The sequence below is a fragment of the Chiloscyllium plagiosum genome, chromosome 10, assembly GCF_004010195.1.
Source record: "Chiloscyllium plagiosum isolate BGI_BamShark_2017 chromosome 10, ASM401019v2, whole genome shotgun sequence".
NCBI classification, from domain to species: Eukaryota; Metazoa; Chordata; class Chondrichthyes; order Orectolobiformes; family Hemiscylliidae; genus Chiloscyllium; species Chiloscyllium plagiosum.
In genome coordinates, this window is record NC_057719.1 from 33,043,054 (window position 1) to 33,070,006 (window position 26,953).

The following is a 26,953-nucleotide window of genomic DNA, read 5'->3' on the forward strand; positions in this document are numbered from 1 at the left end:
GCGTTGGAGGCTGAGGGGTGACCTTATAGAGGTTAACAAAATTATGAGGGGCATGGATAGGATAAATGGACAGTCTTTTCCCTGGGGTCAAGGAGTCCAGAACAAGAGGGCATAGGTTTAGGGTGAGAGGGGAGAGACATCAGGGGCAACGTTTTCCACAGAGGGTGGTACGCGTATGGAATGAGCTGCAGAGGAAGTGGTGAAGGCTGGTACAATTACAACATTTAAGAGGATGGGTATATGAATAGAAAGGGTTTGGAGAGATATGGGCCAGGTTCTTGCAGGTGGGACTAGATTGGGTTGGGATATCTGGTCGGCATGGACGATTGGACCGAAAGGTCTGTTTCCATGCTGTACATCTCTATGACTCTATGACTAAGTTACAAACATAATTGATGAGGGTAGGGCAGAGATTATTGTCTACCCAGGCTTTATTAAAGAATTTGACAAATTCCTTCATGATCGTCTGGTCTCGGAGATTAAGTCGCTTGGTATCCATGGTGAGTTGTTATGTTAGATACAAAATTTGCTTGGTCATAGAATACTGTGGATAATTGTGCAGGGGTTTTATTCTGACAGAGGGTCTGTGACCAGTGGTGTTTTGCAGGGATCAGTTTGGGACTTTTGAGTTTGTAATATATATTAATAATCTGGATAAACATTAACTCGTCTGATTAATAAGTTTGCGGATGACATGAAAATTAGATTACTTACAGTGTGGAAACAGGCCCTTCGGCCCAACAAGTCCACACCGACCCTCCAAAACGCAACCCACCCAGACCCATTCCCCTACACCTAACACTATGGACAATTTAGCATGGCCAATTCACCTAACCTGCACATTTTTGGACTATGGGAGGAAACCGGAGCACCCGGAGAAAACCTACGCAGACGTGGGGAGAATGTGCAAACTCAGTCAGTCGCCTGAGGCAGGAATTGAACCCAGGTCTCTAGTGCTGTGAAGCAGCAGTGCTAACCACTGTGCCACCGTGCCACCCATTAGTAGACCTGTGGCTCATAAGGAAAGTTATCAAAGCATACAGCACAATATAGATCCGTTGGAAAGCTGGATTGAGAAATAGTGTTTAATCCAGACAAGTGTGGTGATGTATGTTATGAGATCAATTGCGAGAGGAGTATTGGCATACAGGGGACACAGTGGTGCATGTCCAACTCTTCCTGGAAGTTGGAGGCTGAGGGGTGACCTGATAGAGATACATAAAATTATGAGAGACATGGATAGTCAGAGTCTTTTTCCCGGGGCGTAAATGTCAAATATTCGGGGGCATAGATTTAAGGTATGAGGTAAATAGTTTAAAGGAGATGTGTGAGATAACTTTTTTTAAATAAAGGGCGATAGGTGCATGGAATGCACCTCCAGGGGAGATGGTAAAAGCACATGATAGCAACATTCAAGAGGTATTTAGAAAGATGCATAAAAAGGCAGGGAATGGAGTGATATGGACTGGGATTACAGAAGTCACTGTTTGTGGACCCCTATCTGTACTTTGTGCCCTAGCTACCAACACTGTCTCTCTTCCTCCCACCTATCTGAGAGTGAAACAGACTGTTGGCAACCACGGTCTCTTATATAACTCTGGGACAAGTTCACAACCATATGCTCATTCAACAATTAGGTTAGCATATTTCCATCTACATAATATTGCTCAACTTGGCCCCTGTCTCAACTCATCGACTGCCAAAACCCTCTTTCATGCCGTCATTACCTCTAAAATTGACCACTCCAACTCACTCCTAGGTGGCCTTTCATATTCTACCCATGGTAAACGCAGTTATCTGAAACTCTGCTGCCTGTGTCCTGACTGACACCACATTCCTTTTCCCCATAATCTCTATACTCGCTGAGTTATGTTGACTCCCACTCAGCAGCATCATGATTTTAAAATTTTCATCTTTTTTTTTTAAAATCATCAATGCCTCACTCTTTAGCTTCCAACCACGCAACTCTTCATAACATCTGCAATGCCTATTTCTGGCCACTTAAGCAACTTTGATTGTAATTGTTCCACTCTTGGTGGCATTTCTCCACTTGCCTAGATCTCAAACAAAAGCAAATTGCTGGAAGGACTCAGCAGGTCTGGCAGCATCTGTGGAGAGAAATCAGAGTTAATGTTTCGGGTCCAGTGACCATTCTTCAGATTTAGGCCTCGATCTCAAACTTTGGAACTCCCTCCCTAATCTTCTCCACCTCACTTCTTTCTATAAGGCATTTGTTAAAATCAAAAACCTGAGTCACCTGACCCTCCTTACAGGGCTCAGTGAGGTAATTTTGAGATGAGAGTGCGATGTGTTTGACACTATTCCTTGAGTCCACCTGCGGTGAATTATTATGTTATGGTGCTTTCGAAATATAAGTTTTTGTTGACGTTGAACTCCCTCATTTAGCCAGGAAGTAGAGTCTATAATGGGTTCAACAGTAATGATTTCAAAATATGAGACATTTAAATATTTTTTTATCTGGACACAATGACAAGCACTTCAACGTCATCTTTGGCACAGATGTTAATGACACAAAAATCTTTAGCAAAAGCTAAAACTCAGTTACAGCCAATAACCTTCACCCTACTGCTTGACATTTACACAATAATGCTTGAATATGTGGAGACTCTGTTGCCAAATTAAGGTTATGTTGAATAATTAAAATCACAGATAGAAATCGATGATTGTTTGTCTCCTTAATCTGGTCTCTCACCAATGCAAAACTGCACACTACACTATTAATGTTGTCTAAGATGATTGCACCAATGCCACAGACATCTGTTCTTCTGTAAATGATGTCTTGACATCAATATCTCACTACACAACATGCTATTTGTTGATGCTTGATGTTGAGACACCCTGAAGGATAACATCAGTGTATTTTACTGGGTTCCTAGATTACTACAGATAGAACCTGGATCTTTCTTAGATCTGATGATCCAGTAACGTGCTCTCCAGCATTTTATAACAGACTGTGAACTCTGATATTACACAAGTTGGCTCACCTCACCTCAATACTGTCTTCAATGTCAGCAGTCTTTAACATTTTTGCTTTTCTACAGCTCGTGAAGTCATTTTGGTTTCATAAGTGATGCTCAAAAATAACTCATTCCCAAATCATATATGTGAAGGAAAAAACAGACCAACGTCTTCACACATTATAACCATCAACCTTGAAAAGGTTTATAAATGCTATGTCCACCGCGAGATTAAAATCTTTCTCTTTCACTTGCTACTATCTGTTCCTTCTAGCTGCTAAGTAGTTCCAATAATTCATTTTAACAATGGTAATTAATGCAATTTGTTTTAATTCTGGATATATACTTCAGTCTTCAGACATATACCTTTACTCTGCTGAAGCTATGTATTATAATGGCAATAAGGTGAAAATTATGCTAATGGTAATCAGAAAGGGAACTGAAACTATGGGCTGGATTTTATGAAACAGACAATCCTGGCCCACAAGACCTTAAAGGTTAGGGACAATCTACACTCACTCTCAATGGCTTCCCTGCAGCAATTTAACACTGGGAGCAGCATTAACTGTTTAAAAGCAAGACATCGTGTTCTACCTCTGCAGGACACTCCAATTTAGAAAGTGACTCGCGATTTGATAGCTTTGTAGTCCCACCAGCACCAATGGGTCTCACCATGCGAGGGATTTCAAAGAAGTCTGGAGTTGGGTGTCTCACAGAAGATGACAGGGGGGAAAAATAGGCCACTCAACTCCTCAAATCTGTTCCTCTACTGAGCTCAATATTCTCACCCCAATCCTCCCCCTTTTAGCGCCATGACAGCAATATCTACCTCCTTGTTGGAAACACAAAATGCTTTGACCTCAACTGCTTTCTGTGGTCATGAATTCTACAGGCGTACCAGCTACAGGGTTAAGAAGTTTCTCTTCAACTCAGTCCTAAAAGGTTTACCCCTTATCCTTAAACTATGACCCCTTGACGAGGGGTTTGAAATGTGATTCAAGAGGCCAGGTGGGGGACTGATGATCCTGAGGTAATACATAGGGCATGGTGCCCTGTAAAAGAAGCTCCTTGCAGCAATCAGGCAGACCACTTGGGGAGTCAAAAGCTTCTCATGGGATGTTCCCCCCAGTCCATCCTCATCCCACCACCACCACTGACATGGGTGAAATATCAGTGGCGGCAGATGAAGCCCACAAGTGGCCATGAATTGACCATTTCAGGTTCTCAATAGGTCCAAGGGAAATGTAAAATCCAGCCCTTTACTTGCTGGATACTAAAGTCTTGGCAGCAAACTCTCTGCAAAATGATTCTGCCAGGTGAATCGGACAAATGCAGGAAAACAAACATTTTTACCATGCTAAATTAAGACAACAGGGGAATAAAATACAACCTGTAATATAAATATATCGCATTAATGACATTTCAAATGAGTACCTGTCACAAGGAAACTACACGTGCCAGCACCAGCCTCATTGATTATGCTGCAGTTGTAAACTCCATAGCTGTCTTTGGAAAGATTGTCCACTCTGATCTGTGTATAATCCTGTGATTCAAATCGCCCTGTTAATAAAATCTTATTGCCCAGCTTCCATTCAAAGGTCAGCACACGAGTTGGGTAGGCTTTCAGTACTCTGCAGGTCATGGTAATGCTCCTGCCTTGACCCTGTCGAATCTCCAGAAATGTAGGCTCCACACTTGGTGGGTCTGCAAAATGGAAAGACATGCTTGAGTCAATGTGTTCATTTTGTGATCAGGTTTCTTAATGGCAAACAGAAAATTTGGACAAAATTTTTTTAAAATCAAAGCAGTATCTTGTGAAGTAATTGATGGAGATGATTATGAACAATTAGCAACACATCCAATTAAGACTTGTATAGGTAATGATACCCTTTAAATAATAAAACTGATTGAAAAGGAAGAAAACTTGCATTTTAGTAGCACCTTATCAGAATAGTTTACAAATATTTTAGAAACACTGGCCAGAATTTGTTGAAAAAAATGCCTTTAATCAATACACACTGTCATAAAACTGGATGTTGACCAGGACATAATGTTGAGGAAGAGATACCATATCAAGTTTTAGCAAATTAAGCTGGACACATAGAGGGAGTCACAACGGGAAAACATTTTTGTCACAATGATCATAATTCAGTTAGCTTTAAGGAAGTTACAGAACAGAACAAAACTGAACAGGAGTTAGAATTCTCCAACAACAAAAACAGAAATTACTGGAAAAGCTCAGCAGGTCAGACAGCATCTGTGAAGAGAAATCAGAGTTAATGTTTCAGGTCCAGTGACCCTTCCTCAGAACTGATGGTAGCTAGGAAAATGTCAGTTTAAACAGAAGATAGGGTGGGGGAATGGGGTAAGAAGTAAATGACTGGTGGGGATAGAGCCCAAAGAGAGAGAAGAACAATTGGACAGACAAAAAAGTGGATAACGATCTGGCTGGGAGGGTGAATAGCTGTTCATGGAGACTGTTAGTGGCTCAAAATAGGTTGTAATGGCAGACAAGGCCTGGTGTGTGGGGTTTGGGGCTAGGACCGGGGAGAGTTCAGGCCCTAAAATTATTGAACTCAATATTGAGTCTGGAAGGCTGCAGGGTCCCCAAGCGGAAAATAAGGTATTGTTCTTCCAGCTTGTGCTGTGCTTCACTGGAACACTGCAGCAAGCCTGAGACAGAGATTTTGGCCAGGGAACAGGGTGGTGTGTTAAAGTGACATGCAACAGAAAACTCAAGGTCTTTTTGCGGGCAGAACATAAATGCTCTGTGAAGCAGTCACCCAGTCTCTGCTTCAATTCCCAATGTAAAGAAGACCACATTGTGAGCAGTGATTGCAGGAGACCAGATTGTCTGAAGTATAGGAAAAGTATTGCTTCACCTGGAACGTGTGTTTGGGCCCTTGGATACCAAGGAGGGAGAAGATAAATGGGCAGGTGTCTTACCTTCAGCAGTTGCAGGGGAAGGTGCATTGGGGGTGTGGTGGGCTGCTGAGAGTGAAGGAAGAGTAGACCAGGGTGCCCCAGAGGGAACAGTCTTGCAGTTTTTAGAATTCTACGTTGGGCCAAGGCCAATTTTCTAAGCATAGATTTAAGAAAAGTGGACTGGAAACAGCTACTTGTAGGTGAATCAGAGGGGTGGGAGGCAGTCAAAAGGGAAATTCAAAGGTTTCAGAATAACTAGGCTGTCACAATAAAACAGCATGAGACATACAAATTTAGGGCCCTCTGGGATGTAAAGCAGTGTACAGGATAAGTCAGAAAAAGGAAGCTTATATGTGACATCAAGAACTAAATACAAGAGAAAGCAGGAATGAGTATAGATAATTTAGGGCTGAAACCAATAAGAAAATCAGGAAAGCAACAAGGGAGCAAGAAAGAATATTGACAATCAAAATCAATATGTATGCAAAGATGTTTTATTAATACTTGAAAAGTGAGAATATAATTGAGGAAAGAGTTAGGCTAGCAAAAGACTAATATGAAATCCATGTAGAGGCAGGGAATGTAGAAATAAAAACAAAGAATTGTGCTTTATGTGTTTTTGTGTTTTTATTGTCATTGATGTGGGTTTAAGGCTTAAGGATATTTTGTGTCTGTCTTCACAAATAACATGGATGATGCAGATAATGTTTTTAAGAAGGAAGAGAGAGAATGAGTGGATGTGATTAATATTGGGCAAGAACACGTATTAATTGGATTAGCATAATCTGGTGCTGGATTAAATGTACACCCATCAATTAAAAGAAGTTAGGGAGGAACTCACAGAAAGTCTGACCATCATTTTCTCTTTTGTTTTGTTTTAAATCACCTGTGTTTAATTCCATTCTTTTTCTCAGTAAGACAGCAAATGAAAACAGCTTTGTGAACAGATTTTATTATTATTTTAATTTCCACCACCAGGAAAACACGCCTGTGGCCAATTGATATTTGCAAGCAAAGCCTGTAAGAGCTATGATTCAGACAGTATGGAAATAGACCCTTTGGTCCAACTAGTGCACACCAATCATGTTCCCAACCAAACTGGCTCCACTTGTCTGCATTCGGTTCATTTCCTTCCTATCCTTTCATATTCACGTATTTATCCAAAAATCTTTTATATGTTATAACTGCACCTGCATCCATCACCTCCTCTGGCAATTCATTCCATATACTAACCACTCTGTGTAAAAAAAGTTGCCCCTCATGAGTTTTTAAAATTTTTGTCCTCTCACTTTAAAATTATTCCCCCTACTTTTAAAGTCCCTCACCTGAGGGAAAAGATACTTGCTATTCACCTTATCCATGCTTCTCCTGATTTTATAAACCTCAAGAGTACCCCTCAACCTCCTACATTCCAGTGAAAAACTTCCCAGCCTATAAAGCTTATATCTATAACTCAAAACTTCCATTTTCAGAAACATCCAAATAACTCTTTTCTGAACCCTTTGCAATTTATAATAATCTTCCTATAGCAGGATGATCAGAACTGTAAACAGTACTCCAGATGAGACCTGATCAACATCCTGTACAACTCAACATATAATCTATAGTTAAAAGTCTGAGCAAAGAAGGCAAATATGCTAAATGCCTTCTTAACCACCCTGTTTATCTGTGACACAAATTACAAACAATTATGTACCTGAACCCCTATGCTCTATAATAACACCCAGGGCCTGATCATTAATTGTATTAGTCCTGCCCTGTTTGTTTTACCAAAATGAAATACCTTACATTTATCCAAATTGAACACCAACTGCCACTCTTTAGTCCATTGACTTAGATGATCAAGATCTCTGTAATTTTTGATAGCCCTCTTCACTGCCCAGCTTTAGACTAGTGCCGACACAATGTTCTAGTGGGCTTTGTCAACTTTCTATGATTCTATGAATTGCAAATTATCATAAGTCACCAGATCTAGAAACATAGAAAACTTTCTTTTTCAGAATCCCTACAGTGGAGAAACAAGCTGTTCGACCCAACAAGTCTACACTGATTCTCCGAAGACCAAGCCCCTCAGACTCACCTCCTACTCTGTATTTCCCACGGCTAATCCACCTAGCCTACACCTCCCTGGACACTATGCGCAATTTAACATGGCCAATCCACTTTACCTGCACATTGTTGGACTGTGGGATGAAACTGGAGCACCCGAAGAAAACCCATGCAGACACAGGGAGAATGTGCAAACTCCACGCAGCAAGTTACCCGAGGTTGGAATTGAACCCGGGTCCCTGGCGCTGTGAGGCAGCAGTGCTAACTACTGAGCCACTGTGCCACCATTGGCATGAACAAATATAGGCCATTGGTCCTTTGAGACTGCTTCAATATTTAATATGATCATGGCTGATCATCCAACTCAATAACCTTTTTTCATTTTCAACCCAGACCTTTTGATCCCTGAGAACGATATCTAATTCCTTCATGAAAACATAGATGTTTTGGTCACAACCATTTTCTGTGGCAGAAAATTCCACAGGCTCACCACTCTTCTGGTGAAGAAATTTCTCATATCTCAATCCTAAGTGACCTACCTCCTACACTCAGACTGTGACCCGGGTACTGGACTTCCCACTCATCAGGAACATCCTTCTTGCATTGACCCTCTATTCCTGTTAGAATCTTTCGGGTTTTCTATAAGATTCTTCTCAACTCCAGTGAATATTAGTCCTAACCGATCCAATCTCCCTTCATCTGTCCATTCTTTGCTCACAAGAATCAGTCTGATGAAACTTTGTGGCACTCCTTCTCGAGGCAAGATCCCATTCCTGAGATAAGGAGACCAAACTGCACACAGATGTGGTTGCATCAAGACCCTGTACAATTGCATTCCTGCTCCAGTACACGAATCCTCTCGCCATGTGCCCAACATACTATTTGCCTTCCTCACTACCTGCTGCATCTGCATACATACTTTCATAGCGACAAGGACATCAAAATCTTTTTCAAATCTCTCTTTTCCCAATCAATGGCCATTCGGATAATACTCTGCCTCCTTATTTTTGCTACCAAAGTGGATAACCTTACACTTATCTTACAGATTTGATTTGATTTGATTTACCGAAGAACAGTGAAAAGCTTTATTTATGAGCTGTACAGGCAGATCATAGTAAGAGGGTACAGGTCAAAGGTTGTAAAAAAAATCGAGACAGAGGCATACAGGCTATGTTGTGTGTGCTAGGTGAGATCAACGTGAACAGATTAGCATTCTTTGAGGTTAGAGAGTCTATTCTTGAACATCTACTGAGCATTTGCTCACTCACTCAACTTGTCCAAATCACACTAAAGCATCTCAATATCCTCATCATAGCTCACCCTCTCCCCCCACTTTGTGTCACCTGTAAACTTGGAAAGACACATGCACCATTTCAATGTTAATGTTACAAAAATGGCATGCCATGCCAACTTCTCTGTATTTCACACAAATGTTGTAATTTCACATTAATGACCCATTCAAGAGTTAGGTCTAATGGTTAACAGAATGAATACTCTTTTTAAAATGTATTAAATGTTTCTGATTTTCATTCATGTTTGGGCTTAGAAAGCAAATAATGTAACGTTTGGTGTCTCAGCTTTTTCAGCAGCAAATCATTGGAAATTTTTAAAACGTCAAAGCTCAAATTGGATATTTTTTCCTACTTTTCTTTCAATCTCTTGTTTTTTTTTCTTGTCTAAAACAATCTCTTTTCTTAACTTTTACTTGTCTTTTTGAACCTAATTTCACAACAAATACATTTCCTTTAATTCATCCTCCTCCCCTTTTATTTCTCAACGTTTACATTTCATTGATTACAGTGATATGTCATTGGTTCCATTGCACACCAACTGTTCCAGATTCTCTGCTTCCTACATTCACCATCATCAGCTCACAGTGCAAGCAAGAAAAATGGCAAATAAAATTGAGATTGAAAGGTGCAGGGAAGTCTACCTAACTCAGCATATCCCAAGATGACGCACTCTATCAAATTCCAGCCAGTAAGGTAGTCAGTTACTGTGCTGTAAGTAAATAAATACAACAATTTTAGACAAAACAAAATCTTCAAAACCGAAATGAAGCTGGGTGAGAATTGATGACCAGAATGCTGACAGTTTAATTTTTGTAATATTTAAAATGCAGTCAAGTCCCAGATCAGACTTGCATCAACATCCATTTGAAGGACAGTACTTTTGACATACACTGGACTGCTCAAAAATTAGATCATGCCTTCAGATCTTGGTATGAGGTTTGAATTCAATCCTCAAACTCAAAGGGGTGTGTCTAATGATGGTTCCAAACTTTTGCATCGGCACACTTCAATGGGACAAGTAATTCCACAGCACACCCACATTTTTCAACTGTACTGATTGCTCATAAACATTACATTTTCTTGCATTTATTATGGTTACACCCACTTGTTTCAGTACTGAGCAATTTACACAATGGTCCATAGACGACTGCCTGGAAGATCTGGGATGAGGAGGGATAAAAACACACACTGAGAAGCCAGACCCTCAGTGAAGATTTGCAGCAAAACTCATAACAGAAGACCATGCTGTATGTCAATGAGATCCAGAGAAAATCCACCCTGACCTGAGAGACATATCTTTGTCGAAGAGAGCTAGCTTTCCATCAGAAAGGAAATGATTCCAGATTAAACACATGGATAATTGTGGGTAATATCCTTTCTCGAATAGATAGGGCTAGATAAAAGGGAAATGCTGTGAGAGTTAGGGAAATGCTCATTTGGTATTCAATTAATGAATATTTTGTTCATAAAATACAAGTTGAACCACAAGCTGAATTTTGTACCCTATGGTCCATCCCGCCAACAAAAGCACTCATAGAGTCATGGAGATGTACAGCATGGAAACAGATCCTTTAGTCCAACCTGTCCATGCTGACCAGATATCCCAACCCAATCTAGTCCCACCTTCCAGCACCCGATCCGTATCCCTCCAAACCCTTCCTATTCATATACCCATCCAGATGCCTTTTAAATGTTGTAATTGTACTAGCTTCCACCAGTTCCTCTGGCCGCTCATTTTACACATGCACCACCCTGTGTATGAAAAAGTTGCCTCTTAGGTCTCTTTTATATCTTTCCCGTCTCACCCTCAACCTCCGCCCTCTAGTTCTGGACTCCCCGACCCCACGAAAAGAGCTTGTCTATTTACCCTGTCCATGCCCCTCATGATTTTATAAACCTCTATAAGGTCACCCCTCAGCCTCTGATGCTCCAGGGAAAACAGCCCCAGCCTGTTCAGCCTTTCCCTTTTGCTCAGATCCTCCTACCCTGGCAACATCCTTGTAAATCTTTTCTGAACCCTTTCAAGTGTCACAACTTCCTTCCAATAGGAAGGAGACCAGAATTGCACGCAATATTCCAACAGTGGCCTAACCAATGTCCTGTAGAGCCGCAACATGACATCCCAACTCTTGTACTCAATACTCCGCCCGATAAAGGAAAGCATACCAAACGCCTTCTTCACTATCCTATCTACCTGCAACTCCACTTTCAAGGAGCTATGAACCTGCACTCCAAGGTCTCTTTGTTCAGCAACATTCCCTAGGACCGTACCATTAAGTGTATAAGTCCTGCTAAGAATTGCTGACCCAAAATGCAGCACCTCGCATTTATCTGAATTAAACTCCATCTGCCACTTCTCAGCCCATTGACCCATCTGATCAAGATCCCATTGTAATCTGAGGTAACGTTCTTCACTGTCCACTACACCTCCAATTTTGGTGTCATCTGCAAACTTACTAACTATACCTCTGAAGCTCACATCCAAAATGATGAAAAGTAGAGGACCCAGCACCGATTCTTGTGGTACTCCACTGGTCACAGGCCTCCAAGCTGAAAAGCAATCCTCCACCACCACCCTCTGTCTTCTACGTTCAAGCCAGTTCTGTAACCAAATGGCGAGTTCTCCCTGTATTCCATGAGATCTAACCTTGCTAAACAATCTCCCATGGGGAACCTTGTCAAATGCCTTACTGTAGTCCATGTAGATCACGTCTACTGCTCTGCCCTCAACAATCCTCTTTGTTAAAAAAACTCAATCAAGTTTGTGAGACATGATTTCCCTCACACAAAGCCATGTTGACTATTCCTAATCCTTGCCTTTCCAAATACATGTACATCCTGTCCCTCAGGGTTCCCTCCAACAACTTGCCCACCACTGACATCAGGCTCACTGGTCTATAGTTCCCACCACTGTGTCTTAACAAAAACAATTTCAATTGTGTTTCAGGAAAGAGGCATGTCGTGCATGATATTTAAACAAAACTTTGTGCTGAGTTTACAATACAGCATTGCTCTTTTCCGTTATATCTCATTTTCATATGTCAACCTGTCAGTAATAAGAATGGTTAAATCTTCCACAATGACTCACTTCCATGATCAAGAATATTTTTATAGAATGGAGTAGAATCATAGAATTGTGACGATGCTGTGGCTTTAAGAGGTTACATTGTCAGTTTTTTTTTAAGAGAGGTTGGAAGGCTGAAGAGAAAAGCAGTCTACCGACACCACTGGAGCAAACAGCTCGTGAGGCAAAAGTGAGGACTGTAGATGCTATAAATCAGAGTTTAGATTAGAGTGGTGCTGGAAAAACACAGAAGGTCAGACAGCATCCGAGGAGCAGGAAAATCGACGTTTCGGGCAAAAGCCCTTCATCAGGAATGAGGCTGGGAGCCTCTGGGGTGGAGTGATTTTTATCTCTTCACCCTGGAGGCTCCCTGCCTCATTCCTGATGAAGGGCTTTTGCCCGAAATGTCAATTTTCCTGCTCCTTGGAGGCTGCCTGACCTGCTGTGATTTTCCAGCACCACTCTAATCGAAACAGCTCGTGAGGCCTTGGGTTTGTTTTAAAGGTGGAACAATGGAGGCAGCCTAGCTGGGCGTGGCCATCTCTCACAGACCAGGCTTTCTAGGCTTTTTGTAGATTTTAGATTTAACTTTAAGTAGTTGCTGTTGTGGATTTGAAAAGTAGAAGCTATCTTTTTCCTCTCTCGGTTACAGCTAGGACCTGTGGTTTCTATCTGCTGCAAGTTACCTGTGAGACAGATCTATTTTGTTGAATTTTCCTTTTTGCTAAGGAGTGGTTTATGGGATCTAACTATATTGGAACAGTTAATGAGTAATAGTTACTATATCTATTATTCTGTTAAGTTTTCCAATAGAGTTGTTATTCTAAGTTCCTCTTTCTTTGATTGCATTTTAACTAGAATGTTTAAATAAATTATTTTGCTTCATGTTAGTAGTTTGACAAGTTGCATTGCATCTGGAACATGACATTTCACATTTGACTTTAACCTAAGTAATAGTTACGGTCCAGGCTACCTTCTTAAAATATTCTGATGGGGTCTTGTTTGGTCAATAACAGAATCCCTACATCGTAGGTACAGGCCGTTCAGCCCAACGAGTCTGCACTGACTCTTCGAAGTGCATCTAACCCAGACACATCCCTATCCTTGTAACCCCATATTTACCGTGGCTAACCCACCTAGCCTGCACTTTCCTGGATACTAAGCTAACGTGCACATCTTTGGACTGTGGGAGGAAACCAGAGTACAGCAATGCTAACCGATTCTACAGTCTGCAGGCGCTTTACATCTGCTGTGATTTTAAATTAAATCTGTTATGTAACTGCTTGCCATGGTCTAGACTTTTCAATGGCTAGACAGTCATTTCTAAAGTGTAGATGCAGTTGTCACTGTAGACCCTGCAGAATCACCATCATAGCAGGCTCCGAAGGAATTGCATGGGAAATTGAAGATTCCACTGGGCAATTCTTCCGCAACTAGAATCCTCTGCAGGTATCCATTGGAGAATTTGGGGGCCTCTGCTACAGTAAAATGAATAGTTATAATGGTTAAAAGATTAAATAATTGGTCTAACCCCTGAGTAACGATTAAATTGACATCCCAAACTTCTGACACACCTCTCCTAGACCCTAACATGACACACACCTCCTGTACGCCCAGGACCTGATACTGGAAGTCAACATGATGACTTAGTGACTGACTGTGCGTGTGCAGACTTGATATGGTAAAATAATTTCAAATTCAGCACACATGCATGTGTGCATGCAGAGATGTGAGTGGTGTCAGCAAATCTTGGCCTATTCCCCTGGATCTTCTGCCCATTATTTTAGATCTATACCTTCTAGGAATCAACTCTCCCACCAGTGCAAACAACTTCTTTCCATGTGGAAAAGAAGAGACAGATAATAATTTCAAAAGTAGATTGGATGGTCACTTAAGAGAAATAAACTTGCACAATTATAGGGATAGAGCCCAGGAAGGGGACTGACTGCCTCCCTGAGAGTCACCATGGATTCAATGGCTGAATGGTCTCCTTTTGTTCCATAGTTGACACCATCACATACCTTCATCAGATCAAATGCCTCTTTTAAATCTTTGCTTCAATTTAATCTGCTCTGACAACAATCTGGCCATTCCACTTTCTGCATGATACATTAATACAAGGACTTGTTTTTCTTTGTCAGAGTGCTAAATTTGAAGTCAGTCATGTTAATTAGCTTTACAATTTTATTCTGTCAGCTACATGAAAAAATGACAATAAAACAATTTCCATTTATATGACTTTTAATGTATTAAAATAGTCCAAAGCAATTACAAAGATGAAAAAGGAAAGATTTGCATCTATATAATGCCTTTCACTAACTTAAAACATCTCAAAGTACTTTACAACTAATTAAGTATTTTCAAAGTGTTGTCACTGCTGTAAGGTAGGGAATATGGCAGCCAAATTGCACATGGCTAGCTCCCGCAAGAGCAATGCGATAATGACCAAATAATTTGTTTTACTGATGTTGTTTAACGGATAAACATTAGCCACAATATCAATGTTAACTCCCTTACAATAAAAACAAAAGTTGTTGAAGAAACTCAGCAGGTTTGGCAGCATCTGTGAAGGGAGAAACAGAGTTAACATTTCAAGTCCAATATTTCCTCTTCGGAACCACAGATGCCACTAGACCTACAGAGTATCTCCAGCACTTTCTGTTTTTATTTCAGATCTCTGGCAACTGTAGTATTTGCTTTTACTTGAAGGACAACTCCCTTGTTCTTTTTCAAAACATGTAACTTGTAGGTGCTTACACTCGCCAGACAGAGCAGACAAGTTTACAATTTAATTTCGCATCAAAAGACATCATCTCTGACAATGCACCAACCCCTCTGTACTGCACAGGAAAGATGAAGCTAATGAGAAATTGAAAATCACAAAATTATTACAACGCATGCCATTCAATATATCATGTCTGTGCCTGACCTCCGAATGAGCAATGAATCTTGTATCATTCTGTTGCCTTCTTCCCGTAACCCAGCACATGCTTTCTTTTGAGATAAAAATCCAATATCCTGTCGAATACCCCAATTGAATGTGACTCTATCAACTCTCAGGCAACTCATTCTCAACCTTAACAGTCTGATGAATGTAAAAGTTTCTCATGCTTTTTCCATTCCTTTTTATCGACTTATCTCAAGTCTGTGCCCTGTCATTCCCAAATCCTTCCACCAATTGGAACACTTATTCCTTATCTACTTGTTAATACCTATTCGGATTGATAATATTGTTTTTAGTTGATAAGCTATTTAGTCCAACACCACATATTTATGAACTATGTTGTGGTTTGAAATAAAAGGATTGTAACAGTATGGATATAAAATTGGCTGGGAGATAGAGAGCTGAGAGTATGGTTAATGTATGTTTCAAACTGGAAGAAGGTTTGTATTGGAGTTCTCTGTGTAATTGGGATCCTCAATCTCCTGATTTACATTAATGAGATAGAGACCTCTGTATACACAGGAAAGTTTCAAAATTTGTGGATCATGCTAAATTTGGAAGCATTGTGAATCATCAGAAAGACACTAGAGAACTTCAAAATATAGACAACTTGGTGGAATGGGTGGAAAGGTGATAAATAAAGTTCAATGAAAAAAGATTGTACAAAATGATGAATATTGGTAGGGAGATAAACCTCTATAAAATTCACATGAATTCCAAAGATTCCCCACCTCTAAGTGAAGGTACTCCTCCATATCTCATTCGTAAATCACCTAACTCTTATTCAGAGACTATTACCCATTGGACGTCCGTTGAATTTTGACTTTCTATGCTTCAATGAAATCATTTGTCATTTTTCTAAACTTGAGATTAAAAAAAAGACCAGCCTCCTCATTGTTTTTCTCACAAGGCAATTCTGCCATCCCAGTGATCAGTCTGGCAAAACTTCATTGCACTCTCACTGGCAAAGAGGAATTAAAACGCTGCAAAATACTGCAGACATAGTCTTACCAAGTTTCTAAATAATTGCAGCAAAATTTCTTTACTCCATAACACAAATCTCTTTGTAATAAAGGCTGATGTACCACTTGCCTTCCTAATTGCTTGCCACAGCATGGTTAATGGCTCATAAGCAAGGAAATCAAGGTTCCTTTGTGTATCAATACTTTTCAATACCTCAGTGTTACATAACCTGTATTTCTACTATTTGACAAATTTCCTAGAGGAATTAAAACGCTGCAAAATACTGCAGACATAGTCTTACCAAGTTTCTAAATAATTGCAGCAAAATTTCTTTACTCCATAACACAATCTCTTTGTAATAAAGGCTGATGTACCACTTGCCTTCCTAATTGCTTGCCACAGCATGTTTAGTGGCTCATAAGCAAGGAAATCAAGGTTCCTTTGTGTATCAATACTTTTCAATACCTCACTGTTACATAACCTGTATTTCTACTATTTGACAAATTTCCTGTTCATAAATCAATGTTGGATCTGCACAATCTGATCATTATTTTCTAAAAGTCCAGTTATCACTATATTAGGCTAGCAGATGTTTCATGTTTTCTCTCTTGCTCTTTCTATAATATTGGGATTAAAATTACTGGAGTAGATTTTGAAACTATAGACATTTGGAAAATGATCACCAATAAATCCAATATCCCTGCAGCCACTTTCAACATTCTGGCATGTCAATCAGCTGGTACATAGGAACTATTACCTTTAAGTCGCATTAACTTCTCCAGTACTACTTTCCTTTCGCTAATACTAATTTCTTTTGGTTCCTTATTCTTGCTAGTCTCTTGGTTCCCTAATATTCCACTTTTGTTGTTCCATTTTCCTTCATGTCGACAAGCATAGATGACGAGTTTACTTTTTCTGCCATTTCCTGATTCACTGTTATAAACTCTCTTGTCACTACAAATATTCAAATATTTCTTTGCTAATCTTTTCCTTTTTACACACCCATTAAAAATTTTACAATCTATTTTAAGCGTCTCATTAGTTTACTTTCATATTTTTTTTAAATCTCAGTTTCTTATTTATCTTTTCCTGAATTCTAAATTGCCCTACCCCTCAAGCTTACTAACTTTTTTGTGAAACTTTGTAAGCTTCGAATACAATCTTCAGCTTTAGTGAGGATTGGATGAAGAGCCATTGGACCTGAAACATTAACTCTGCTTTCTGCTTTCTGTCCACAGATACCCTGCTGAATTTCTCCAGCAATTTTTGTTTTTATTGGCAGTTGCTCGTTTATAATTGTAAAATGACATTTTGAAAACTAACTTCTCCACTGGAAATACCATGGAATTTCTGATCATTCTTTCAAGAATTTTTTTTTTCAAATTATAATTAAAATTGTTTTAGCCATTGTGCTATGAATACAAATCATATTATTGCTTGTTTCAGTGTTGAGTAATTTGCATATTGTTCAAATTTGTACTGATTTGGAATTGATCATTGAAGGTGAGTAATGATTACTTACTTTTTCTACTCAAAGGAATATTAATTTGTTGCAAACCACGTATTTACTATTTAAATGCTAGCCATTGCCTGTCGACCATCTTATCTTTCAAAGCAGTTTTGTGGTCTACTACAGCTAACCTGTCCCCCTCCTGCCTTCATGGTTTTCTTTGTTCAGATTTAAGACCTTGGTCTCAGGTTCAACTACATGTTCAAACTTGATGTACCATTCTATCATATCATGGTCACTCTTCCCAAGACACTCCTTTACATTTAGATTATTAATTAGCCCATTCTCATGGCAAATATGGATCTCAAGACAGTCACTTTCTATTTGGTTCCTTAACATACTTTCCTAGAAAACCATCTTGTTTACATACCAGGAATTCATTCTCCATAGCATGTCCTAATTTAGGCCATGCCCAACAATTCCATGACTATTTCGGACCAATAAATAACTATTGCCAATGTTTTCTGTCTTTTACTCTTCCTTAGCAGCACCCAAACTGATTCTACATCTTATCTGTCTTATTAATCTATTGCTCTAATCCTTCATTAACAGCAATACAGAACTCCATTTTTCTTTTTGTCTATCCTTCTGAAACGATTAATATCCTTAAACATTCAGTTCCCAGCCTTGGTCACTGGGTGTCTTTTGAAAACCAGTGAAGCATGTGGAGAAAACCAACTGAGAAGCAACATTCTGACCAGGATAAGGATAATTTCATCAAATTGTGAATAGGAAGCATTGAACTGCCTCCCAGTCTTGCTCTGCCAATAGCCCATTGTTTCTGTATTTTTGTTTGTGCATGTGCAATTGAGGGAGTGAGAGAGAGTGAGTGATATGGGAGAGTTTATAAGAGTTTACATTTTTAACTTACAATGTTAAATGCCAATGGTATACAACACAATGGTTTAGTTAAACTCTAATTACAATAAATTGTAATTCTTGTTAAGTGCAGAAACCTGGCTCATACTTTTGATCACATTTGCTCTGAACATCAGGTAAATTGGGGAATTTTGTGTACTTATTTTCTTTGTGTATTTTTATCTTTAATATTTTTGATGACACCAACAAAGCAAAGCTTGCTTTCCAGTCCATTGCCTCAGTGAGATGTGACAACGTAGTCCATACAATCCGTTGTTCCATTAAATTGGTCATTGGTTCATTCATTATTGACTGCAAATGTCTGCCTGTGCAGCAATTTCAAACACCAAACTGCAGATTATCAGTGCACTCCTGCTCAGTGCATTAGTCAAATACTAATCCTTCATTGAGGACATTCGCTGACTTCAGCTACAGAAGCCTTGATCAATGACTACACAGTAATACTGCGATATCAATTTTAAAATAAAAACATGGAAATTATTGCATTATTTTGGAGGCTACAAACCCATTATACAAAACATTTATAGGCTGCAAACTCATTTGGGATTGATTGGGACCTATTATGCTCAGCTCCAAGTTTAAATGTTCAGTGTTTCTGCTTTGTCTCCCTGATTGTCATTCATCATTTCCTTTGATGGGTTTGCAATACTTTTATTTGTTTATTAGTTTTTGCATTTATGCCCATTTCAAATTTATCCTAATATCTGTAAAAAGTGGATACTGGGTGAATACCTATCAAGGATGTCTGGGGAGAGTGGAGGAGGCATTGGGAGCCTGAAGCAGCCTGAAGGATATTATGCACAATGTTATGAAAGAGCACTTGGGGCTGGTGACAGAGTGAGGTGTGAGAGTTTGAGGGGCTGATGTTCACAATTAGAATGGGACTGATATCCCAGTAAATAGAGGCAGTTGATCCAGATTATGGGCCTACCCCATCCACCACAGCCCATTAACACTTCAGCCCTACCTCCAGAGGCAGTGAGCCTCACTCCACCCAATCCATGAGCCCTCAAAAGAAAACAAAAATGGTGGGCAACAGCCTTTTTAAAGGAAATAGGTATGTCAAGTCAGGAAGTTGACTAACTTGACTTTCCCATCTCCTTCACTTTAAGGATATGGAGTATGTTAGTTTAGACTGAGATGAGGAGAAATTTCTTCACCCAGAGAGTGGTAAATCTGTGGAACTCTCTGCCATAGAAAGAGATTGGGAACAAAACATCAAACGTTTTCAAGAGGGAGTTAGATATACTTCTTCGGGCTAAAGGAATCTAAGTGTATGAAGCGAAAGCAGGAACAGGATACAGAGTTGGATGATCAGTCGTAATCATATTGAATAGTGTAGCAGGTTCAAAAGGCCAAATAGCCTACTCCTGTTCCTGTTCTCCATATTTCTATGTTAAGAGAATCAGCTTGACATAAGAATAAGCTTTTGCTACACATTGTTTGTGGTTCTTCTCCTTAAATAAATATGTTTAAAGTTATAGACTTAATTCTTTGATTTGCTTTGGGAAAGCTGCAGTCGCTGATTTTTATTTGCCTCAGTGAGGAGAAAATGATTTTGTGAGGTGGCAAAATAAAGAGCAGCTCTCCAGTTCTTGTAAATTATAGCAGAACTTTCAATCGTGCAAACGTGACATCAGTCAAAGCTGCTGCAGGCCTGGATAAGTTATGAAGCTCTTCCACACAAGTGGAAGAAGGCCTTGACCTTATCATCAAGGTTAGATATTCTGTTTATTCTATGGTTGAGGGATTCTTAGCAAAAACATGAACACAGGTTTAAATGATTTGTGGAATGCTGCCCATCTCCACCAAGACTTGATTGTAATTTCACAGAGATAAATAGCTCTTTTTCATTTCCCATGCTTTAAATTAGATATTGATCGAGTGAACAGTAAATTATGGTATGTTTATAGAATAAACATAAACTTCACATGGGTCAGCTCAAAGGGTATCTACCAATGGAGTCAGTTTTAAATATGATATAATAGAGAATATGTCTGTCTCTGGGAGTTAGACAGTTCATCCATAGAACGTAGAACATAGAACAATACAGCACAGAACAGGCCCTTCGGCCCACGATGTTGTGCCGAACATTTGTCCTAGCTTAAGCACCCATCCATGTACCTATCTAATTGCCGCTTAAAGGTCACCAATGATTCTGACTCTGCCACTCCCACAGGCAGCGCATTCCATGCCCCCACCACTCTCTGGGTAAAGAACCCACCCCTGACATCTCCCCTATACCTTCCACCCTTCACCTTAAATTTATGTCCCCTTGTAACACTCTGTTGCACCCGGGAAAAAAGTTTCTGACTGTCTACTCTATCTATTCCTCTGATCATCTTAAAAACCTCTATCAAGTCACCCCTCATCCTTCACCATTCCAATGAGAAAAGGCCTAGCACTCTCAACCTATCCTCGCATGACCTATTCTCCATTCCAGGCAACATCCTGGTAAATCTTCTCTGCACCCCCTCCAAAGCTTCCACATCTTTCCTAAAGTGAGGCGACCAGAACAGCACACAGTACTCCAAATGTGGCCTAAACAAAGTCCTGTACAGTTGCAACATCACTTCACGACTCTTGAATTCAATCCCTCTGCTAATGAACGATAATACTCCATAGGCCTTCTTACAAACTCTATCCACCTGAGTGGCAACCTTCAAAGATCTATGTACATAGACCCCAAGATCCCTCTGTTCCTCCACCTGACTAAGAACCCTACCATTAACCCTGTATTCCGCATTCTTATTTGTTCTTCCAAAATGGTCAACCTCACACTTGGCAGGGTTGAACTCCATCTGCCACTCCTCAGCCCAGCTCTGCATCATATCTAAGTCCCTCTGCAGCCGATAACAGCCCTCCTCACTGTCCACAACTCCACCTATCTTCGTATCATCTGCAAATTTACTGACCCATCCTTCGACTCCCTCATCTAAGTCATTAATAAAAATTACAAACAGCAGAGGACCCAGACCTGATCCCTGCGGAACTCCACTTGTAACTGGGCTCCAGGCTGAATATTTACCATCTACCACCACTCTCTGACTTTGACCGGTTAGCCAGTTTTCTATCCAATTGGCCAAATTTCCCTCTATCCCCTGCCTCCTGACTTTCCGCATAAGCCTTCCATGGGGAACCTTATCAAATGCCTTACTGAAATCCATGTACACTACATCCACTGCTCTTCCCTCATCCACATGCTTGGTCACCTCCTCGAAGAATTCAATAAGACTTGTAAGGCAAGACCTACTCCTCACAAATCCGTGCTGGCTGTCCCTAATCAAGCAGAGTCTTTCCAGATACTCATAAATCCTATCCCTCAGTACCCTTTCCATTACTTTGCCTACCACCGAAGTAAGACTAACTAGACTGTAATTCCCGGGGTTATCCCTATTCCCTTTTTTGAACAGGGGCATAACATTCGCCACTCTCCAGTCCCCTGGTACCACCCCAGTTGACAGTGAAGACAAAAAGATCATTGCCAACGGTTCTGCAATTTCCTCTCTTGCCACATAATCCTAGGATATATCCCGTCAGGCCTGGGAGACTTGTCTATCCTCAAGTTGTTCAAAATGTTCAACACATCTTCCTTCCTAACAAGTATCTCTTCTAGCTTACCAGTCCGTTTCACACTCTCCTCTTCAACAATACAATAATATTGTATTGTCACATCCAATGACTGACTGTGTGATAGTCATGTAGCTAAAAATAGAAAGCTCCTGTAGTCCCTGATGCGCATGGACATCTTCCTGTAGTGGCTTTAAAAAAATAATTTCTAGGATGTAGGCGTTGCTGGCTAGCCCAGTATTTATTGGCCATCGCTGACTGTCCTGGATAAGATGGTGTTGAACTGCCATTTGGAATCACTGTGGATCTTAGGAAGCAGAGGAGCTGTTAGGAGGGGAGTTCCAGGACTCTGATCCAGGGGCAGTGAGGGCATAAAGATACAGTTCCAAGTCAGGATAATGTGTGGCTTGTAGAAAACTAACACATTCCCAAACATCTGCTGCCCTTGCCTTTCTAGTGGTTGAGGTTATGCATTTTAAAGGTGCTGTCGAAAAGCCTTGTGAGTTACTATAATGCATTTTCTAGATGGTACAAGGGGGTCACTGTGCATCAGTGGTAAAATGTATGAATGTTGAATGTATTAGTTGGGGTGTCAATCAAGTGGGATACTTTGATTTGGATGGTGTCAAGATTCTTGACTTGTTGGATCTGCGCTTGTTCAGTAGGTTTCAGTAATCTGATTCCTGATACCCTTTCAATAAAGAAGTGACCCCACAGTTATGACAAATCCAGTCAAAATATTAGAAGACAACCTTGAATAAGGGATATGTTTGTTTGGTTCCTGGTGTGCATTTTTAAAAATAATAGCAAATCCACACAGTGATCTTTATTGTGGATTAACCTTTTCACAGATTGCATACTGACACCATATTCAAACAATGAACGTTGTTACAGTCACTGAACATTATTACCCAGGACTAATGGATTCTAGGCATTTGGTTGCTCACTATCTTTGTTTTATATGCAAATTGCACCAAGTAAAGACATCATTCATCACAACATGTCCCATGATTTTTTCTCCTTTGTATGAACAGTAATCCTGTGTCCAATATTTTTACTTTTGCCAATACAAATTGATCATTTTATTCCCATTCCTTATTAACTGCTCGATCCTGAATCCATACTGTTATAGCAACCCCAATCCCTAAATCTTATTTTATGTTGTGCCCTTGTGAGTAGAGAAATAACTCCATAGAGGCCAGTATCCTGTCACCAAGTCACCATTTATTTACACATGCATAGTACTTGTCAGTGGTCTAGTTTCTTCAGAGCCAGCTTTCAGAGTGAACAGAGCCTCTAAACTCCTATTTATTTCTATCAGCCAGGGCTCCCTAATTGAACCAGATTAACAGTCCCAATCAGGGAACTCAGATTCTATGAAGTCCATCTGGCTGATCTCATTATAATCACTATATCCCTTCCCCTCTAAGTCCAGGGACCTTAGCCTATTCTGTTTGTTGTAACATCTCCTGGGCAGTTTTCACACTGGGTCCAATTCCTCCGACTTAGCCTTAGATACGGATGGTGTATTACAAGCTGTAGCCTGTTTTGTGCCCAGAACGTCTCAGAAGAAATTCATCCTCTCCTTTGGGTAGTAAAAGCATTGAGGCTGCGATATCTGCCATGTCCATCTCAGATTCCAAGGTTTCTTCGATGCTAGGTGGAGGGGGAGGACCCAAGGGTTCTGACAGCCTTTCCTGCTATTCTAAGGGCTGCATATATTTTGTTTCTACCCCACTTGCAAGTTTGCCACTTTCATGTGGTTTAGGTGCTTGTTCCTGACCACCTCACCTACCTGAACTTTATACGTCACTGGATCTGACTTCACATCGACCAAGCCTCTTACCTATGCAAGGCCCTTCCCATGGTTCCTCCATCAAATCTTGTCCCCTGAAGTAAACTGTCCCTCTTGTTTAGAAGAGTCTAGTGTCTGGCATTGGCATTCTAGATGCTGTTTTGAATCTACCTTCCAGATCCGGGAAGGTCAGATTTAACCTGATATGGAGCCTTCTCCCCATCAGCAGTACCCCTGTAGTTGCGATCGTGGGGGGCGGCGGGGGGGGGGGTTGTGGATGGGTGTAACGTCAAATAATCAATTAAGAACCAGGATTGCTTGGTATCGAGTGAAGCTTTTGGCTGTTTCCTTAAGCGTGCCTTCAAAGTTTGGACTGCAGTTTCTGCCAGACCATCGGGTGAAAGAGGATATAGAGCTGTCCTTATAAACAGACGGCAATTTGAGTTTAGGAGGTATTCGAATTCCCTGCTGATGAACGGTAGCATGTTATCTGTGACCAACACTTTTGCAAGTCTGAGTATTTAAAACAATATGCACCGTTTTTCTATCATTCCCTGTGTTTGATGAATGAACTCTATGCACAGCCAGCGACTTTGAGTGGGCATCCACAGTGACTAAGATTGTTGAAGCATAACCAAGTCCAGGGTTTACTTGGCCATTCCCATGAACATGGGTGAGCTGCTGGTGGTAATTTTTGTCCTGGTTGGCATTCTGGCCAATGCCCCACCAATGTAACTATGCCTGCATCGAATCCTGGCCACCAGACATAACTGCTTACTAGCATCTTCATTTTGGACACCCCTGGATGATTCCAGTGGAGTTCAGCCAGTATCTAGTAGCAACCTTTGCTTGGATCATAAAATGCCATCCTCTACCGTGATCTGGTCTTGCCAGTCCAGAAAGGTTTCAATTTTGGTTGTGATGGCCCCTTTCTTTCCCCCATCACTACTGTGTTAGTTTTGCCAGGACTGAACCTTTTGGCATCCACAGTCTGATATTGTGACTGGAAAAGTGTCGAGAAAATTTAAAACCATTATGGACTCCTCCATTAATGGAACAAATGGTCAAGTTTCTGGCAGCAGGAGGTAGCTCAAGGCATCTGCATTTTCTGTTTAGCCTCCCTTCCCACATGGTGTTCCAACTTATAATTATACACTCTGAGAATAAGGGGCCATGGCTAAATTTGACCTGAGGTTATAGGCAGCACAGTCTTCTTTGAGTAGATGTAGTAGGAGGTTTTGGGCTGTTACTTTTACAAATTTGCATCCAAGATATTATTGGTGGAACTTTCTCACCTCAAAGATGACCGCCAAATCTTTCTTCTCTATTGGGGCATATTTTCACTCTGCATCAGCCAAAGTCCACGAAGTAAACACTATTGAGTGTTCCCCTCTATTGGGCCATCTGTAAGCGAACACCATCCCAAAACCATATGGACAGCATGTTAGCACCAGATCTTGCTTAGGACCATGGTATGCCAACACCTTAGATGATAATACCTGCTTCTTCATTTATCTAAAGGCTATGTCTTGGCAATTAGACCATTTCCAAAGACCGACCCTTTTTCAATAATAGATTTAAGGGTGCCAGGATGGATGCCACGTATAATAATCAGTACAACCAGTGCTGCCTATTCCTCAAAGTGTACTAGTTTGATGATTACTTCACTTCCCGGCCTCTTGATTTCTGCCTCTACCTTTTGTCCATAAGGCAAATGGCACTGGGCGGGCCTTGCAGAATCATGGAATTGCTTCCTGGTCAACATGCAAGGTGGCCTTGTCTGCTTTGATAGTCCAGAGACTTTCCTGAAAAACTTCCATGTGTTTAATTAGGACTTCACTCAGGCAGCTATTTTCTAATCGAAAAATGTTGAGCCAAACAAGTCAAATTATTCTCAACCAATTTCGCCCCATCAGGCTTTAGCATGAGCTTTTTACGAAATTGGTAACTGAACCAGCTCCTTCTCATAAGAGACCAGAAGCCAAATTGTATCATTAATCTGTAAATTTACCCTGGTATTGGTTCTCAGGCTAACTGAAATCTTACACAAACTTAAGGGTTGGAGTCCAGAGTGAATTTTGCAAAAGACAGGTTTGGCAATCACTGAAACAGCTACACTGGTATTGACCTCCATTAGAACTGGGTGACCATTTAACCAGATTTTTTTTTTTATTCTTTCTGAGGTGGGTGTTACTAAGCAGTTTATCTGTTCCAAATCAGTTGGAGGTGGACCTTCCAGGGTGTGGACTCTCCTGGATACTGGCCTATATGTTCCCTTACTCGATTCAGGACTGGTGGAACACTTCTGCTATCTTGAGTCCAAATGCTGGCAGCAGTTATAATGGCTTGCTATCCAGGACTCTGACAAAAATGCTTGGCTGAGGCTTGGCTTTGTTTTGGAGTTTTGCTGTGGGCTGACCTAGAGTCCCTCTGTTCAGAATATGTCCTGAGTGATGCTATGCAATTGCCTTCACTCAAGTGGTGTTCCCCGAGCTCATTCGGACTGGCAAGGGTGGCCACTTCTATTGGCATACCGTGCAACTCATATGCTCCACTTGTCATATTTTTGAACACCAAAGCCAGGTGTAGAGCCTGATTGAAGTCTGGGTTTCAGCTAGTAGGTGCTTCTGCATGGTTACATCATTAATCCCACATACCACAGTCTGTCAGCATCTCATTAAGATTTAAACCAAAGTCACATTCCCCTGCCAGTCATCTTGGCCTTGGTCAAAGATCCCAACGCAGATTCTCCTGGTCTCGAACTGCTGAGTAAAAGCAAGAGCATCTTAGAATTAGAGGCAGCTTCGGGTCGTAATATTGCTTAACCAAATATGTCAGCCAGGGCTTCCTGATTGGACCACGTTAACGGTTCTAATCAGGAACTCAAATCCTATGAGATCCACATGGTTGACTATAAGCAGCACTACCCAAATGTTTTTCAAAAATTAAAGTACATTTGGATGTATCTCTACAAGTTGCGCAAC

At 40.6% G+C, this 26,953-nt stretch overlaps 1 protein-coding gene across 9 annotated transcripts in view; it reads right to left on the bottom strand.

Annotated features, from left to right (window-relative positions):
* mdga2a (MAM domain containing glycosylphosphatidylinositol anchor 2a) overlaps positions 1 to 26,953 on the bottom strand; it is a 932,327-nt gene that overhangs the window by 316,717 nt on the left and 588,657 nt on the right. For all 9 annotated transcript variants that reach the window (XM_043697342.1, XM_043697346.1, XM_043697340.1 and 6 more), the window contains one exon: positions 4,413 to 4,682. In XM_043697342.1, the coding sequence (XP_043553277.1) occupies positions 4,413 to 4,682 (270 nt within the window). The remainder of the gene's footprint in view (positions 1 to 4,412; positions 4,683 to 26,953) is intronic.